The sequence below is a fragment of the Papaver somniferum genome, chromosome 2 (assembly GCF_003573695.1).
Source record: "Papaver somniferum cultivar HN1 chromosome 2, ASM357369v1, whole genome shotgun sequence".
Classification (NCBI taxonomy): Eukaryota; Viridiplantae; Streptophyta; class Magnoliopsida; order Ranunculales; family Papaveraceae; genus Papaver; species Papaver somniferum.
This window is the reverse complement of record NC_039359.1, coordinates 205,186,175-205,203,970: the sequence shown is the minus strand read 5'-3', so window position 1 is coordinate 205,203,970 and position 17,796 is coordinate 205,186,175. Positions and strand designations below refer to the sequence as shown.

Genomic DNA, 17,796 nt, shown 5'->3' with positions numbered 1-17,796 from the left:
CCACAAATCAGAAATCTTCAATATATTCTTCGTCTTCAAATCTTCTTAGATCTTCAACAAAAACCTACACATAATCACTTGAATCTCTTGTGATGAATCATGCACAGAACGGAGTCTGTTAACAATAGATTATCACAAGATCGTCTTTAGAACTAACAACAGTCTAAAGATCCCTGTCCAAACTTTGAAATAGTTTGAGTGAATATTATATCAGAAGAGAAGATTCTCAAGCATAAACAAACTAGGTGCAATCAAAGTTCAACCACCGTTAGTCAATCAAATCAAAGAAAACAAAAGATAAACCGCAATTATCTAGTTTCCCACCAACGGTACACGCTAGAGCTTCTCAATCCCAAAGAAGACTTTAAACTGAGCGGTCGTAAGATATTTCGCCTAATTAGGTTACTCTCCTCCTCGAATAGGCGGCTACACCAGTAACAACACAACAAAGAGGAAGTCTGTTGTTACGAAGGATTAGTTTGCAAGAAAGACAAACTTCAAGTATTTGTAGACAAGGATGTTTGGACACCAAGAAATTTCCAAAACCGAAAATATTCTCAATATATTCATTAAAGCACAAACTCGGTTTCCATAATTCCTGGAAATGCTCTGTCCAAAAATAATGATCGAAGTCTCTCGGAAAATCTCTAATTAGTAAATGCACATTATTAATTCTTATTTCCCTACAAAATGAAGTTAAATACCTTAATTAAAATATTTTTAACTTATTTATGTTTCTATCCGGGGATTCTCTTCCCTTAGCTATTGAGGAATAACTTTGAACAATTAAAGAAATAAACATTCATAACACGTGTTCAAAGTATGTCGACATCTTAACTTTGTAAGTTCTCTTTCACACTTACAACCTTGAATACGATTTTCCACACTTCCAAACAAGTTTAGAATTGGTTCATCTGACTTTCAAGAACTATACGATTGATCAAATAACATTCAATCACAATCCTGGGTTTAACAGTTCTACCAAAACAAGTTTCGGTTCTACCTTCCATGTGAGTATTGTGCGTTGTTTGATAATGATATTGTTGCTAAAATTACTAAAATTAGAATTCCAAAGTCAGGAACAAATAAGTTAAGATGGATTCCAACAAAAAATGGTATCTTTACTGTTAAATCTGCATATAGAGTGATTAATAATGCAGGTAATGATCCAGTGTACTGTGCAGCTCAGCTCAATTTCCCCCGGCTAAAGTTTTGGAAGGCTAATTTGCCTCCCAAGTCTTACATTTTTTATGGAAGTGTGTTCATAATTTTCTTCCTGTTAATGACAGATTAGCTAAACATGTGAAAAATATTGATAGTTTATAACCTTTATGTAAATCTGAACCTGAATCTGTTGATCACTTATTTATGAACTGTTCTGTGTCAAGAGATATCTGGGTTTCCGTAGAAAACAATTTTGCAGGAATAATAGGAAACATGAATTTAAAAGATTGGGTGGAAAGCTGGTTCTCTGATCACAAAAATGTGAGTCAGTTGATAGTTTCTGCAGGTACAATCTTATGGAATATCTGGAAAGCCAGGTGTTCACTAGTGTTTGATAATATTAACTTGCAGGTTCCAACTGTGGTGAACCAGATTCAAAAATATCTAAATGAGTGGAATGGACATCTAAGGAAACAAGTTGTTCAATATGCTCAAAGGACAGTTACTAGAGTTGAAGCTAGATGGACTATTCCTAGAATGGATTTCCATAAAGTCAACTTTGATGCATCTTTCTTGAAAGTTAATAAATCTATGGGGATAGGACTAATCATGGTTGATGGTGCAGGGAATGTTGAAGGAGCATGGAGCAAGAATGGAGTAGCTGAAGATGAGGAGCAAACTGAAGCATTGGATGCATATAAAGCAATTAAATGGGCAAGGAGTTCCAATATTCAGCCTTTGCACCCGGAGGGTGACTCTCTTAATGTAGTGAATACAATAAATGGTGCAATAGGCATTGTAGGGTGGACTAATAATGCCACCATTCTAGATTGTTTAGATTTGCTTAAGTCTTTTGTTAGTTGGGAGTGCACACATGTGCCAAGGGCTGCAAATTCTGTTGCAGACACCCTGGCCAAGGATGGTAGAGTACTTAGTAGTGATCAATTTTTGGGCTCTGATTTTCCGGTTTGGCTAAAGGATCTCATAAATGAGAAACTATGTATTTCAGTTTAAAATTAAGCAATGAAATTTCCATTCCTATTAAAAAAAATGTGAGTACTGTGCAAAGTCACACTAGCTTTCTAAAATTCCGTTGACTAGGTATTAGGATCGTTTCCCCACATATATATAGTATCTAACTTATATGTGTTGCACATGTCCATAGGATCGGTTCCCATTTTCCTAAAAACGTGTTGCACATGTCCATATGATCGGTTCCCCTTTCCGCTATAAACCTTGCTGTACCTCATACAAGGATCGGTTCCTATTTTTGATGTACTGCACCTCTTACTAGGATCGGTTCCTCTTTCCCATATTTGGTCAGACAAAAAATCACAAACCCGATCATACCATCTCAGGTGATTACTTAAGATCGGTTTCACTAATAAAAGTCATACCAATACATAAGTCAGGCCTTTGTGAATAGTTCTACCAAGAACACAACAAGCCGTGAACGGTTATACTCAATCACACATATTGGTTGTTCATAAGATATGCAGTGAATAACAAAACCAATAACTCCTGGTGATTTCCTTTTTGATTCACAAACAAGTTTATGAACTTACTTCCTTAGAACACATGTAAAACATTGTTCCCTAGGATGAATCTCACCTCATACCCATACATAATCACAATAGCATTCAAATGATTATGGCGTTGTCTTATCTACAAAGTTTAATGGTTAAGCAATAAACCTCGTATTGTATTCCTTAATATTATGTCTATTATCTAGAGTTCAAATATGCTTCGCAGTTTTGTTTTCAATATGCACGACTTGAAATATACGTTAGGGAATGAAACAGTTCAAGTCAAATATCACTAACCTCAAGTGGAAGGATGATTGTTGTCGTTGTAGCTCCTTGCTTCTTCACATCTTCAAGTCTTCGCAATACTTGTAAAGTCTCAAATCCTAATACTTTCAAGCTAACCTATACGAAGTTGACTCTAGTACATAATCAAGCGACTCTTAACATGAGTTTTGATTCACTAAAATATGACAACCAAACTTTACATACCAACGCTTGGTGGGTTCAACCGAGCTATGCTCTAAGACCTGACAAGGTTTTAACGAGGCAACATATCGCCGACAATGAATTTTTATTCAAAATGTTGATATTGTGTTGTTTTTCCTTCGTCCATATATCTTCTTTCCCATTGGGTTTTTACTGGAGAGGTTTTACTGAGACAATTTAATTCAACATGGTGGTCATCCAAGTGGGAGTTATATCAATTTTGATTATTTGGTGGATTCCCACCATTAACTAGGTCATTTTGTTTTGTTAGACTACATAAACATAACCATCTCCTATGAATTTGGATATCATTTTGATCCATATAAGCTAGCAATACAAGAAGCAAGTCCTCAATGTACTTAAAGAAGTATGAAGACTCGAGAAAATTACTATTAGAAGACTTACACAAAAGAAAACTTAATCAAGTATCAATTTTATTCACGAAAGAACAATACGTTCATCAAATTGGGAAGTTGCGACTCAAATATTTGCAAGCCAAGATTTAACTGAAGTACTCATCAGAGGGAGCGCCATCATCAAATTAAGGTGCATTCACTGGACTTATCGCGTTGTACTCTTTTTCCTTCTTCAAGGTTTTTCCTACTGGTTTTCCCTTGTCAAGGTTTTAACGAGGCAACATATATATATCCAGGTTTTTCTCTTTGAGTTTTGCTGTTATATTCAGAGTGACTTAGAAACAGTGCTCATCTGGGGGAGTGTTATAAACGTATAATTATGTTAAGAATATCTAGGATAAATCCCGTGTATTACCGGGATGCCATATATCTATCCCTATAAATAGAGGCTTTAAGGTTTTCCTAATACACACATTAATGAGAATCTCTCTTTCTTCTTCCTTGTATTTTGTGTCTCCTTCTCTTTTTCTCTATTTTACAAGACTATAAGCATGTAGTTAATTAGATAATTTCATTCTTTAAGTTTTCTTTAGTAAGTTAGATCAATTTCATTCCTTAAGTATGCTTATTTAGACTATCAAAGTTATTTTCAAATATATAGTACTGATATAAACTAAATTATGCAGTAATTTCATTCAGTTAATATTGCTTTCCATTAAGTTTATCAGTCACTTGATTAAATTCTCACACGCACAGGTTGGTGTGACAATTATTAGTCTTCCTATTCTTTAGCTCATTAGGTTTTAGTCCTCATATTCTTTAGCTATACCTATTCTTTTGCTTTCTCTGTTATATATTCTTATCCATGTAGAACTTTGCACTTATGTAATCCGTATGTATATAACTCAATAAAATCAATCTCAACACAGTTGTGTGAGAAACAAAACAAAATACCACCATTTCAAGATGGTACACTAGAGCTAGGTTAAAAAAATAATTCTCTGCATCTTCATCTCCATGACTGGAGAAGGCGAGATAAACCCTTCAATGGCATATCAAAGCATCATTGCTTCATAAAATGACTCTGGTATCTCTCCAACCAGTCCTTATTATATACTTACATCCGACTGATAATCCAACATCTGTGATTTTTACTCCTCTGCTCAATAGTGAGAATTACTGTATTTGGGAAAGAGGAATGAATAAAGCTATCAGTGCGAAGGGTAAGACAAGTTACATTGATGGCATGATCAAGACACAAACAGATGCAACGGATCTCCCACACTGGAGACGCTATGACGATTTGGTTGGCAGATGGATTCCAAACTCTATCGATCCATAAATCAGATCAAGGATATGTGGCTTGAAATCAAGGAACGCTTTTCTCCTCATAATTCTTCTTAACTGTATCCAGTCAATCTCAACACTCAAACAAGACAATTTAAGTGTTTCCATGTACTACAGTCGGCTCAAATCATTGTAGGATCAACTTGATTCTTTTCGACCACCTCAACCGTGTATTTGTAAATCAGGAAAGAGATTTATGGTTAATCATAATCAAGAAAGATCAATGGAGTTTCTTCAAGGACTACATAATCGATTGTCCCAACTGCGTAGCCAGATTTCGCTAATGCAACCTATGTCATATCATGCAAAGATATACAACCATGTGAGATAATAAGAAGAACAACAAGGTATCAATTTTGTTCAATTCCTTCAGTTGAATCTACAACTTTGAATGTGTCTCGTAGTGAACCCAGAAATCAGAGATTGTTTGCACCAAAAAAAAATAGTAATAAGCGACCCCTGCCTTTCTGTGAGCACTGCGATAACCATGGCCATACAAAACTTACCTGCTAGAATTTTAATAACTACGCTAAAGAATTGCCAAATTCGAGAGATGCTGAATCTCATACCCTTGGTGTTGTTACTGCTTCTGCACTTGATGCACCTAATACCACCGCTTCTCAATATGCTCGCCTACTCTCTTTACTTGAACTAAACAGTGAAGGCCATGATGTATTGCAAAATTTGCAGGTAAAGCTTTATCTTGTTCAAATAATATATGGATAGTTGATAGTGGTGTTATTCACCATATTTGTTCTTCACGTTCTTTCTTTTCTTCATATACCTTGGTTTCTAAACCAAACACAATTCAACTTCCAGATGGATCACATATATCAGCAACACATATTGGAAGTATTGTATTATCAGATCTTCTATAACACTTCTTAAAATCTTTCATATTCCCAACTTCAAGTTTAAATTGATCTGGGTCAGTCAATTGACCACCAAAGCAAATTATTGTGTCTCATTCTCACAAGAGTCTTGCATCTTTCAGAACCGTCAAACAATTAAGGATATTGGATAGAGTAGATGCATTGTTGGTCTCTACTATTTCAATTTTCATCCATTTGTTTTACCATTCAATGCAAATAATCATGTCAGCACATGGCACTGCCGTCTCGGCCATCCAAATATGAACTTTTTAAGTTCTTAGCTAGTCAATTAATTTACTTACATTCGTTCTCCTTTCAGTCATTTGTGTGATGTATTCCCAAGGGAAAAACAATCACGTCTTAAGTATAATAAAAGTATCACTTTTTTTACACATTCTTTTCAATTGATACATGGTGATATTTTGGGTCCCTTTTCCATTCCATCACTTACTGGTGCTAAATGCTTTCTTACCATTTTGGATGATTACTATAAATGTACTTGGGTACTGAATCCCATGCTATGTAAACAGCTTCGTTGCTTCGTAACCTCTCACGACATCTATTCATACCATCTTCCCTGTTGTAACGGTGCTTCTTCAAGTGGTTAAACAATGAGCCTCTCAGATACCCTCTCCCACCAACACCATTTTTGCAACCATCCAGTCCACGATAAGGGCATTGATAAAGATCATCACAACCCTCAGAACTAACAGGAGGGATTGCATATCTGACTCATCTGACTCAAAAATATGTGATTTAGTGGCTTGGTCTCATGAATCAAGGGAATTTTATTCCCTAGATCAAATGGGTCTGAATCAGGCATTAGGTCTGAATCAGTTTGCGAGTCAGATCTGACTCAAATTATAAGACAAAAGGTCACACATTTGACTTGGGATGAGTCAGGGACTGAGTCGGAACCAGACGTCGAGTCCACAAAAAAACAAACATCCTGTCAAGACAATACTTACAGAGTCATGGAAGTATTGGCTGAGTCAGATCTTGTGTAGCTTATGACCTTTAGAGTTTAGAAAAGAAAATATACATCTAACAGGATAAAAATGGTGAAGTAATAACACGTTGCATTTGCATTAGATTTGAGAACCGATGCAGAATACGCCGTATGTACCCTCTAGGTTGCATAAGTGAAATCAAAACTTTGACTAGATTGATAGTTTAAAAACGTGGAACTTTGAAGTCTTTCCATAATGTATTTTCTAGTCTTTCCATAATGTATTTTCTTGCCAAGCCAAGTTGTTCGTGTACTTTTATTTTCTCCGTGAGATTGTCGCATCTAGATTCAGTGATGATCACATGGTTATCAATTTGGTGACCAATTCAATAGCTTCAACTGCTGCAAACGTTTTCACTCGATTTCTAGTTTGAACTTTGGGATATTTTGTGTTTCCTCCCCTCCCAAGATTGATAATTAGCATTTCCTCCCTAAATAGATTGAAATTAGCGTTTCCTCCCGTCGTTAGATTTTTCATCCAAATATCAGTTAGATGTGTCAGCATCAATATACAGGCGGAAAAAAGGTACACGTGTCGCATAAACTGCCTAAAACACCCTCATCTTCTTCGTCCGTTAAAACTCATTTTAACCCCAAGACCCCCTCATCCTAACCCGTCCCATATCACGTTTCATGAGATTTTAGAATTCTAAAATTAGGGTGTTTTTTTTTTATCAAAACAAATTAGAATTTTCTAGATCTGGATATAAGATCACCAAGTCCCATCTTCATTAACTAATTCCCCAAACCCCTGTTCTTGATCACTGATTCACTCAATTCCATTAGGCAAGCAAAAATAATTTTTTCAATTCCATTAGGAATTACTAACAGTACCATCATCATTATTAATTTCATCCCGACCCCATCTCCAGTTCCATTTGGATTGATCCCATTAACATCTTTAAGATATTTTATGGATTATTGGATGAATTAGATCGAACAGAAACTCGATTTTAGATTTAGATTCAAGTATAGATCGGAGATTGACAATAAATGGTGATGATTTTATGGAACAAAATTGGATTTTGGAGGTAAGGGATGTAAATAAGATTGACGACCCATTAATGGTGTATACTTGTCTTTTATTAGAGCAGCAAAATGACATGAAATAGATGTTTAATATTGGGTGAGAAACTAACATGGGTGTTGTCCAACTGGTTAACATAGATTTTGTTTGATTTTTTCGGTTGAATAATTTGTTTTGTTGGGAATCTTAAGTTGGGTTTTGATTTAAAAGTTTATTTGATTTCTCCATTTAAATGATGATCAATGAACAAAAAGTTTGATTATCTATTCTTTTCTGGTTTATGCCGAAGACCCGACTGGCTTCTGTAAAAGTGACGATGAAGAAGCAGGTCTAGCAAGTGTGTACTGTTCAGACATTTTTGGGTTTTGGAGGTAAGGGATTTTTAGAGGGTATTTTGGGAAGGTGACGAAACACGTGTACAATTTTTACCACGCGTGCACAGGTGCTGACTCAGCTAACTGAGTAACGGAATTCCTAACGATAGGAGGAAACAATAATTTCAATCTATTTGGGGAGGAAACACTAATTAGCAATTTTGGCAGGTGAGGAAACGCAAAATAGCCCCTGAACGTTTACTAAAAAAAAAGGAACACAATTTCTTAGAACAATTGCAATTTTGCAAATGATCCTTGGTTTATGTCCTTGTTCAATCTAGTTGGCATGTTAATCATATTCCTTGTTTAAATTTCAGACAAGAATGTTTTTATTGTTTTTCTGTTTGTGGTTTTCTTTCCAAATGGTTGTCTTTTTATTCAATAAAAGACAAGAAGACTCTTTTATTGAATTCTCCATAATGCCACGTCCTCTTTCCGGAGTATAATTCTTTTTTTAGGGTATCAAATGTTAGTCAGGCTTCATACGGATGAACCTCTTTTCGGAGTATAATTTCCACCAGCATGAGAGAACTGCTTTCTTTGTTATTTTGCATTAGATTGGAAGAAAAACACCCTGCTAATAGGGTGCCAATTTGCTTGGGGTGGTCAATGACTGTGGATACTTGCTCAGTTTCTTTAAAAAAAATTTTTTTTTTGCAAATGTACTCGTATTAGACGAGCCTTCTTGGTGAAGAATTAAAGGCAACAAGCCTTGATCTAAGGAGTATGTTTATCTTGTACGTGCATATCATTGTTGGGCTAATTCAGTACAGTAATTTTATTCAATGCTTTTCTGCACCCCGTTCCGCGCCCTACTCTACGCCCATCTGTTTTTTAGCTGAGAGAGAATAGAAGAACTTGGAGAGAGAGAAGTGAGAATCCAAGTGTAGGGCGTGATCTGAAAACACATCAGTTTGGGCGGTGAGTAGGGCGCGGAACCGGACGGGACGCCGTGTAGCATTGCCGAATTTTATTTCCGTTCATTAATATTAAAAATATATATTATTGTCATTTGTCATATGGAACAGTGTCACTGATATAGTGGTATGCGAATCTGAGAATACAGTTAGATGGATGGCCAGGTTTTGATTTTGTGATTCAGATTCAACAATTAAGATCGATTGGACTAGCTTTTCAATATCATAAATGCTACCATTATTGTACGACACCTGATGCACTGTGATATCCTTATCTCTATTTAATGTTGAACTTTGATGCATTGCCCGTACTCTGTTGTTATCCACCTATAATTCAGCCAGACACATAAAAAAGAAGAACAGCGCCGTAGGCCCTTAAGTTGAAGTCAATTTGTAATTTAATTAGTCAATAAAACTGTTCAGTCATTGTTCTTCAAGATTTATACAAGTATTCTAAGGAGAGTTGTCAATTTATATCAAAACCTCACTAGATCTCTGGATTGGTATTTGATGATCTTTCTGTGAGATCTGGTATCTATCGATCCTGCTGTTCTTTACCACAAAAAATTTCCTCTGAAAAAATAATTTTGGCACGATAGTCCAGATACCATATGTAGATCAGTAGATGTCACGATAGTCCATTTATCATATCTAGAGTACTTTGTGTTTGTTTGTTTTTAATTATTTTTTTCCCGGTGTGGTAACTTGATTACATATAGAAATCCAATGCAGAAGATGTTTGGTTTGATATGAATTTATCTGACAAATACATAAATTTCTGTTTGGTTAAAAATGAAATATCAATGCAAATTTATGGATATATAATCATGAAAAACAGAATATACTTGAAAACTCGTTTAAGTAAAGAAAGGTACAATACCGTGGACTCTCATGGATCATAAGATCTACTGCGAGAATTAAACTGTACATTGTTCTGATAAACTTCAGCATGATACTCCAAATAAACAATAAGAAAATCAACTCACTTCATATATAACACCTAAACCGCGGCTTTATTAAACCTGATAACACCATTAATTACTTTTTCTTCTTTTATTTTTCTTTTTGTTTTGGAGGGTTGCCTAGAAGAATTGAAAAATGGATATAAACTTACTATTGTAAATTTGACTGAATTTAATATTTTTTGATAGAAGAAGCTGAAGAAGCCAGAGGTAGGTAGTTATCACTTCATAGATCAGATCATCAAACGAGTCCCCCCTCTCTATATCTCTCTCATGAATTTATGTTCACAACTCATTCAAATTGTACATTCATTCATTTTGTATATGAAGAAGTAGGTAGGTTGTTTTTCTTAGAGAAGGAAAGTTGAAGAGTACATTACTTTAAAAGATAGATAGATCATATAAAAATAGAGGAGAAACAAAAAGAAAGCAATAAGCAAGCCATGAGAAATAGGCCAAGATGTTGCTGTGATGAAGTACTTGAAATCAAGAAAGGACCTTGGACTCCTGAAGAAGACCATCTTTTAGCATCTTATATAAAACAACACGGACCAGCGAATTGGAGATCAGTACCAACTAATGCAGGTAAGTATAGAATGTTCTCCTCAGGAATTTTATTATTATACTTCTTTTCGATCGTACGTATATATACTTTAATGTCTATCTCCTAAATTTTGTTTGTTGTTGTTTTACAAGGTTTGCTAAGATGCAGCAAAAGTTGCAGGTTGAGATGGACTAATTACTTAAGACCGGAAATCAAAAGAGGAAACTTCACTGAACTCGAAGAAAAGATGATTATAAGTCTTCAAAGTTTATGGGGCAACAAGTATATATATTTACATTTCTTTCGTAAAGTAGCCAACTATTTATTTTTTTAATTAGCTGACCATTTTCTTTTTTTTTTTTGGTGTTTCACACAGATGGGCGGCAATGGCTTCACATCTTCCACAAAGAACAGATAATGATATAAAGAATTATTGGAATACACATCTAAAGAAAAAACTGATGAAGAAGTTTCAGTCGCATCATTCGGGATCATCTTCACCTAACTTTCAATTTCTTAACAAAGATTATAGTAGTAATAGTTTTAATAGAACAAGAAACTTAGAATGCGATCATCATCTGAATATCCATCAAACTTCGGCCTTAAATAAGTTCATTAATAGTATTACTAGTAGTAGTACTAGTACTCCCTCATCTACTACTTATGCTTCAAGCACAGGAAACATCTCAAGACTCTTGGAAGGTTGGGTGAAAACTTCTCCTAACAAGTTGAGTAGTAGTAAACTCGAATTAAAGACTAACCAATCAGAAGGCAAAGTAGTACCCAGCGGCAGCAACAACTCCGATAACAACAACCACAACACTAGCGACAATAACCTTGATGATGATGAGATATTCATTAAGAAAGTTGAAGAACAAGAAACCCGCTATGACGATGATGCTCATCTCTCAAATGAGGCAGATTACTTTGAATCTCTTTTAACATTTGAGAATACAAGTAATGTGGCTTGTTGGGAGCAGAAATCTTCTCCACAGTCAACTAAGATTCATGGGACAACATCGGCATCACCAGAGGAAGCTCAAACAACTACTACTACAACAACAACTACCACAATCGAAGACATGGTTGATTCGATCTTGGCGAGTGATCACCAAAGGTTGATCGAAGATGATCAAAACGAACCTCCATTTTCTGTACTAGAGAAGTGGCTCCTGGATGAAGCAACTCAACAGGTTCTTGAGGAAGATCATATGGAGGAATGTTCGAATTGATTATCATGTGGCGCGATGTAGCTAGCTAGCTACCTAGATCGACTTCATTCCTTAAGTTTGCTTATTTACATTGCATATATAATTTATTTATTCCGGTATAATTTTTGTTTTGTTTTTGGAGCTTAGAGAGTGTAATGAATTATCTCCAAATATATATAGTATGGTTAGAAAATAAAGTATTCAGTAATCTCATTCAATATGATTTCTTTCTTATTCATGGAGTTCGAATTTGTATTCTTCTACTTCCAATTTATCAATTTATCGAATTTATGTGGAAAATGGAATTAAAAGAGGGCGCTACGTATACTCGGAGAAGCGACATGCAAGATAGGGTATGCCGGCAGCAATTGAATATGGGAGCGGCTTCAAAAGATCGGTTCCCCTTTAGTAAAAGAAGGTCAATTAATAGTGGAGTAAGGAAGTTGTTTATTTCTGTATACAGTATTACATTTTAGCGTCTTGATTGGAATCTGACCCTCTTTACCAGGACATGATGCTACTAATAGATGGAACAAAGGCATCCAGGAGTAGTGGAAACACTAGACGATGGGACAATAGAAACACCATTAGCAAATAAACTGCATGTTCAATCACCAACACCATGAGCAAGGACAAGACGAACATTTTGTACAAAATGATCTAGAGTAACAATGAAGGTCAGCATAATTAAAACAGCGAAGATAAATATTCAAAGTTATGGGTTGAGTTGTTTACGGGAACATGACTTGAAAAATGGTGAAATTCTGGCACTTACTGTTCGTGATCGGAAATTCCAACAATAACATTTTGGACTTTTAGCAACGTTTTATACATTTTTTGCCCTTGAAAATAGACTCTTAGAAATTGTTTTGGTCAAACAAGGACTCATTGAGTCCCACAAACGTACCACAAACATAACATTGAACATTGACTATTTCAATTGTCTGACCCCGGTACTCGGGTGCACTCCTAGTGGACATTCGAAAATTGTAATGTTGACCGTTGACTAAATAGTGTCCGAGTGCTATTAACCACGAATGTGAGTCCATGACTGGTCAATATTTCGAACGCACTATTAGTGCACTCCAAAAAGTGGTTCTCACTGTATTCATCGTGCAGTCGTGTATAAGGACATGGACATCATTTTTTGGGGTCATATTTTGTTCTTTTGGTCATGTATGTTGTTTTCGGAATTCAATAATACGTTGACCATATATGCGGAATTGGACAATTTTTTAAGGTCTTTTTCGGCAAAATCTCTTATAGTTTTCGGTACTCTCAAACCCTTATTTCATGAACTAAGTGATATAAACTCAAAACTGCATCACTCCCATGGATACGTATTAGTTAGTTAATCAAGAATTTGTTCCCCTGTTCATACATGTAATGGTATTTTCTACTGGTTTTAACAGCGAATCCAGTTGTGTCAGTTAATAGAAAGACCAACTATGGAACTTGGAAGTTGACAATGAATAGGTTGATCAATGTGCCTGACTGGTGCCGGTGTCACCGCAGTATAAAGGTAAAGTTAGTATACCAGTGACTTGAGCTCAAAACTCGCCAGCACCAAATTCTTTACCGATCAAGAAAAAATTAAATCAAATCGAATATGCCTGACCAGGTAATAGATGGCAATGATATCCTCCTTCCCTATTTCTTTTGGTACACCCTCAGATAAAATGGTACTTGTTTGTACCATGAGTAAAATTGCCTCATATTGGGCCAGAATGTTGCATGGGCCACTATTCAGCTGCCACCATCCTACCCACTGAAGTAGCTACCAGCAAGTCCAGTGATCCATGAAGTCAACACCAGGTCAATGGTCAAAGTCAACCGTCAATCAACTATCGAAGTCAAGTTTCCAGTCGCGCTTCTAGGAATTCGGAAGGAGGCCAATGCCGGTGGCCAACGTCGGCGGCCAATGCCGCATTGCCATCCAGTCTCTACCCATGCTGTCAGCTGTGCTGCCAGACATCATCCATCCATATTATCATCCCGTTATGCTAGTCAAGCAAGTCTGCCAACAGGGAAAATCAATACAAGGGGGCATGCAGGGCAGATTAATGCCAGGAGACATGCAGGGCAAGTCAATAGACATGCAGGGAAGTTTCATGCAAACTTAATACATGAGGGCAGTTTTATGCAGTTTCATGCAGAATTAATGCAGGGCAGTTCATGGCCCGGAGGCATAAAGGGAAACTTAATACAGTTTATGACCAGGAGGCAATTAGGGGAAGACCCTAATTCACATTTGTATAAATACAGGGAATTACAATCCCAAAAAAGGGGGAGGGAGGTTAGCTAAGATAGAAAAAAAATCATGTAATTCTGATATCAATAAAACATCAGTCCCCAAGGGGATTCGTCCGTGGATGTAGGCAAAACTTGCTGAACCACGTAAAATTCGTGTCTCTAATCTTTATGCTTGTTTCATATTTTTAACCCTGTTTTCTTCATCATCACCAAAATCATCGTGTTTAGTGCCTGGAAATATTTCTGGGTACAAACAGTACCATTAAATTTACTATTGTACGACACCGGATGAACTGTGATATCCTTATCTCCATTTAATGATGAACTTTGATGTATTATCCGTACTATGTTATCCACCAGATAATTCATTCATCCAGACACGTAAAAAACCAACAATACTTGCATAAGTTGAAGTCAATTGGGATAGCATTAACACATCTACCATGATATGTTTTTCAATGCAGCAAACCTTAGATGTACAACTACTAACAAAGTTCAGTTAGGAGTAAAAGCAGGGACGGACCCAGGAAAGGTAAATTTCGTTTTAAGGCCCGGGCTAGAAGCCTTGGTCGAGCAAAAAAAAAAAAAAATTTGGCTTGTGGACTGGGAAGCCTACCTGGGCTAAAGCCCCCTTTAGCCCAGCTGTAGGTCCGTCATTGAGTAAAAGCTTCTCCCCTTTTATCAACATCCGTCAGCAAAATGAATGAAAAGAAGAGTTATGCAAGTGTTGAGCATGAATGAATGAATAATAATTACCATCGGTCAGCAAAATCAAACATTCTAATAATGAATGTATTCTCTTTTTGTTCCACATAATTTCCGGATTTAAAAAACGGTCCGCGAGTTATAACCCCAGAGGTATCACCATCCTTTCACAAAAAACCCATCAAAATAAAAGTAACACAAAAACCCCATCAAAACAAAATTAACACAAAAACCCCAAATTTAAATGTTGGTTTCATCAAAATTTTATTTTGGCTTCATCAAATTTTATGATTGTTGAACCGAAGTTTTCGAACTTTGTTGATCAAGAGAAATCGGGAGGATTGTGGAATTGGCTTTCCAAGTCCGCGAACCCAGTCCGCAGACTCAGTCTGCGAACTGTCGGAAGTTCTCGACCGAGAATTTCTGCTGGATTTTCCAAAACTCGTTTGTGTGCTAAGTCCGCGAACTCAGTCCGCGAACCCAGTCCGCAAACTTGTTTGTGAACTTAAGAGGTTATGATGTAAAGATGTTCTCTGAACATGAAACATTAAATTACTAAGGAATGCTTTATGCAAACCGTGGCTATAATGTTCATGAGCCGATTCAATCGAATCGAATCATCTTTGTTTCAGTTGTGTCTTGTGTAGTTACATAAGATCTCATAGCAATTGAACAAATCTTTAACTAGTTCATTTGATTCAATTGAACTAGTTATGGTGAAGAAAAACAAGGTTAATATGAAATGCTCATATGGTTAACCTTTTGGGTTACTATGTTGAACCAACATACACGTACACGTTTGGGCATGGTTTTCACGAACCCAGTAAACGTCTACCCAAGTGTGTGTGACAAGCTAGGTTTTTCGATCTAACGGTTGAGAAATATTAGCTTGAATCTAAATCAGGTTTTCATCTAACGGTGAATAAGGATTGCTTTGTAACTAAGGAAAAACCATGATTTGAAGGCTATATAAAGGAGACATCTAACATTGTGAAAAACTTATCCCCACATGTTTGTGTGCTACTAATGTGCCCGCTAGAGTCGATCTCCATTTACCTTTGATTTTCTTCACTAAAATCAGGTTAACGACTTAAAGACTTCATTGGGATTGTGAAGCCAGACCGATACTACTTTATCGTAGTTGAGTGATCTGATCTTGCATCTTCTGTCGTACGAGTACAATTGATTGATTGGCTTGAGATCGTGAGAGTTCTCCGATAGGCAAGATAAAGAAGTCACAAACATCTTCGTTTCAGTATTTGTGATTTCTCGGCAATCCGCTTGTGTAGTTAGGAAGGATTGTAGAGAGGTAATTGATTAATATAGGCTGTTCTTCGGGAATATAAGACCGGATTATCAATTGGTTCCTGTTCACCTTGACTTTATATCAAAAGACGGAACAAAACCTAGGGTTTATCTGTGGGAGACAAATTTATCCTTTGATAGACTTTTCTGTGTGAGGCAGATCTGTTTATTATCAAGTCTGTGATTTTGGGTTGCAGCAACTCTTGGTTGTGGGTGGGATCATCTAAGGGAATCAAGTGCGCAGTATCCTGCTGGGATCAGAGGCGTAGGATTACAACTGTACCTTGGATCGGTGGGAGACTGATTGGGGTTCAAATATAGTCCAGTCCGAAGTTAGTTTGCAGTAGGCTAGTGTCTGTAGCGTCTTAGTACAGTGTGTATTTAATCTGGACTAGGTCCCGGGATTTTTCTGCATTTGCGGTTTCCTCGTTAACAAAATTTCTGGTGTCTGTGTTATTTCTTTTCCGCATTATATTTTATATAATTGAAATAATACAGGTTGTGCGTTCGTGATCATCAATTGGAAATCCAACCTTTGGTTGTTGATTGATATTGATTGATCCTTGGACATTGGTCTTTGGTACCGTCCAAGTATTCCTTGTATTTGATAAAGACTCGTTATTGTTTTTAGCTTAAGTAAAAATCAAATCAAGAGAGAAATATTAACTCCTTGAGATACTTTTATCTAGATTGAGTTTGACTTCCTAGTTCATTCTCTAGCAAAGTATTTCAGAGTTATTCCATACAGATTGCTAAGCGAAATATTGGGTGGTGTTGTTAGACCCCCGCTTTTTCACACTTCTATCAAACCCATTATTCATGCATAAGTGGATTAAGAAAAAATCTCCCATGGACCCTAAACTGCGGCATTGGTTTTCCGACACATCACCTTCCGGATAGCACGGTGGCAAAAACGTCTGCAAGTAATGCTTCCTCTATTGATTTTTGTTCACAATTGTTTTTTGGTCACGATGGGTTCTATATGAAGTTCTTAGATCCGAAACTAGATCGGCTAAACACTGGACAGTTATGCCTTATTATGTTGTAGGAAACACCAATTGGTCATAAGAATAATATATTAGAGTTAGTTTGGTCCAGTTGACTCATGTCAAATGTCTGTTTGGTCCTTTTTAAAAAAAAAACTAGTCATAAAAACCCATGGTGACCAAACTTGTGGTACAAAAACCCCACTCAAATGTTGGGATCCATTAAAACTCCATTGTAAACAAAATTGATACAAAAACCCCAAATTTTTAAAAATGGATACAAAAACCCCAAATTTAAATTTTGGTTTCATCAAATTTTATTTTGGTGTCATCATAAAATTTGATGAAACCAACATTTAAATTTGGGTTTTTGTGTTAATTTTGTTTTGATGGGGTTTTTGTGTTACTTTTGTTTTGATGGGTTTTTTGTGGAAGGATGGTGACACCTCTGGGGTTATAATTCGCGGACCGTTTTAAAAATATAAATTGTTGTTTGGTCCAAAAAATTATTGTTTGATCTTAGGGTGGACAATACCCACGAGGAATGATGTCATCAATGATGTCACAGTCCTTTGTGGCAAAAATACCCTTTTTTTTGCTCTTTTTTATCTCTCTTAATAAAAATAAATAAATAAATACTTAAAACTTAAATATCTTTTGAACCATATGTCCAAAAATGATAAATTTTATATATTCGGAAATCTCTCGACGATAGCTTTCCAACGAGTACCATTGTCGCTATGTTTCGGAGC

At 36.2% G+C, this 17,796-nt stretch overlaps 1 protein-coding gene across 1 annotated transcript; it reads left to right on the top strand.

Moving 5' to 3' along the window:
* The first annotated feature begins 10,483 nt into the window (after positions 1–10,483).
* LOC113354423 (transcription factor MYB30-like) lies at positions 10,484–11,840 on the top strand. Its single transcript, XM_026597760.1, has 3 exons — positions 10,484–10,625; positions 10,737–10,866; positions 10,961–11,840. Exons 1-3 carry the CDS (start codon positions 10,484–10,486, stop codon positions 11,814–11,816), a joined length of 1,128 nt encoding a protein of 375 aa, XP_026453545.1. The 3' UTR covers positions 11,817–11,840.
* Positions 11,841–17,796: the final 5,956 nt, after the last annotated feature.

Excerpts from the sequence above, each read along its gene's own strand:
- LOC113354423 (XM_026597760.1), top strand. The coding sequence starts at position 10,484 with ATGAGAAATAGGCCAAGATGTTGCTGTGATGAAGTACTTGAAATCAAG. Across the intron at positions 10,626-10,736 it reads ATCAGTACCAACTAATGCAG|GTTTGCTAAGATGCAGCAAA; the intron begins GTAAGTATAGAA and ends TTGTTTTACAAG. Across the intron at positions 10,867-10,960 it reads CAAAGTTTATGGGGCAACAA|ATGGGCGGCAATGGCTTCAC; the intron begins GTATATATATTT and ends TGTTTCACACAG.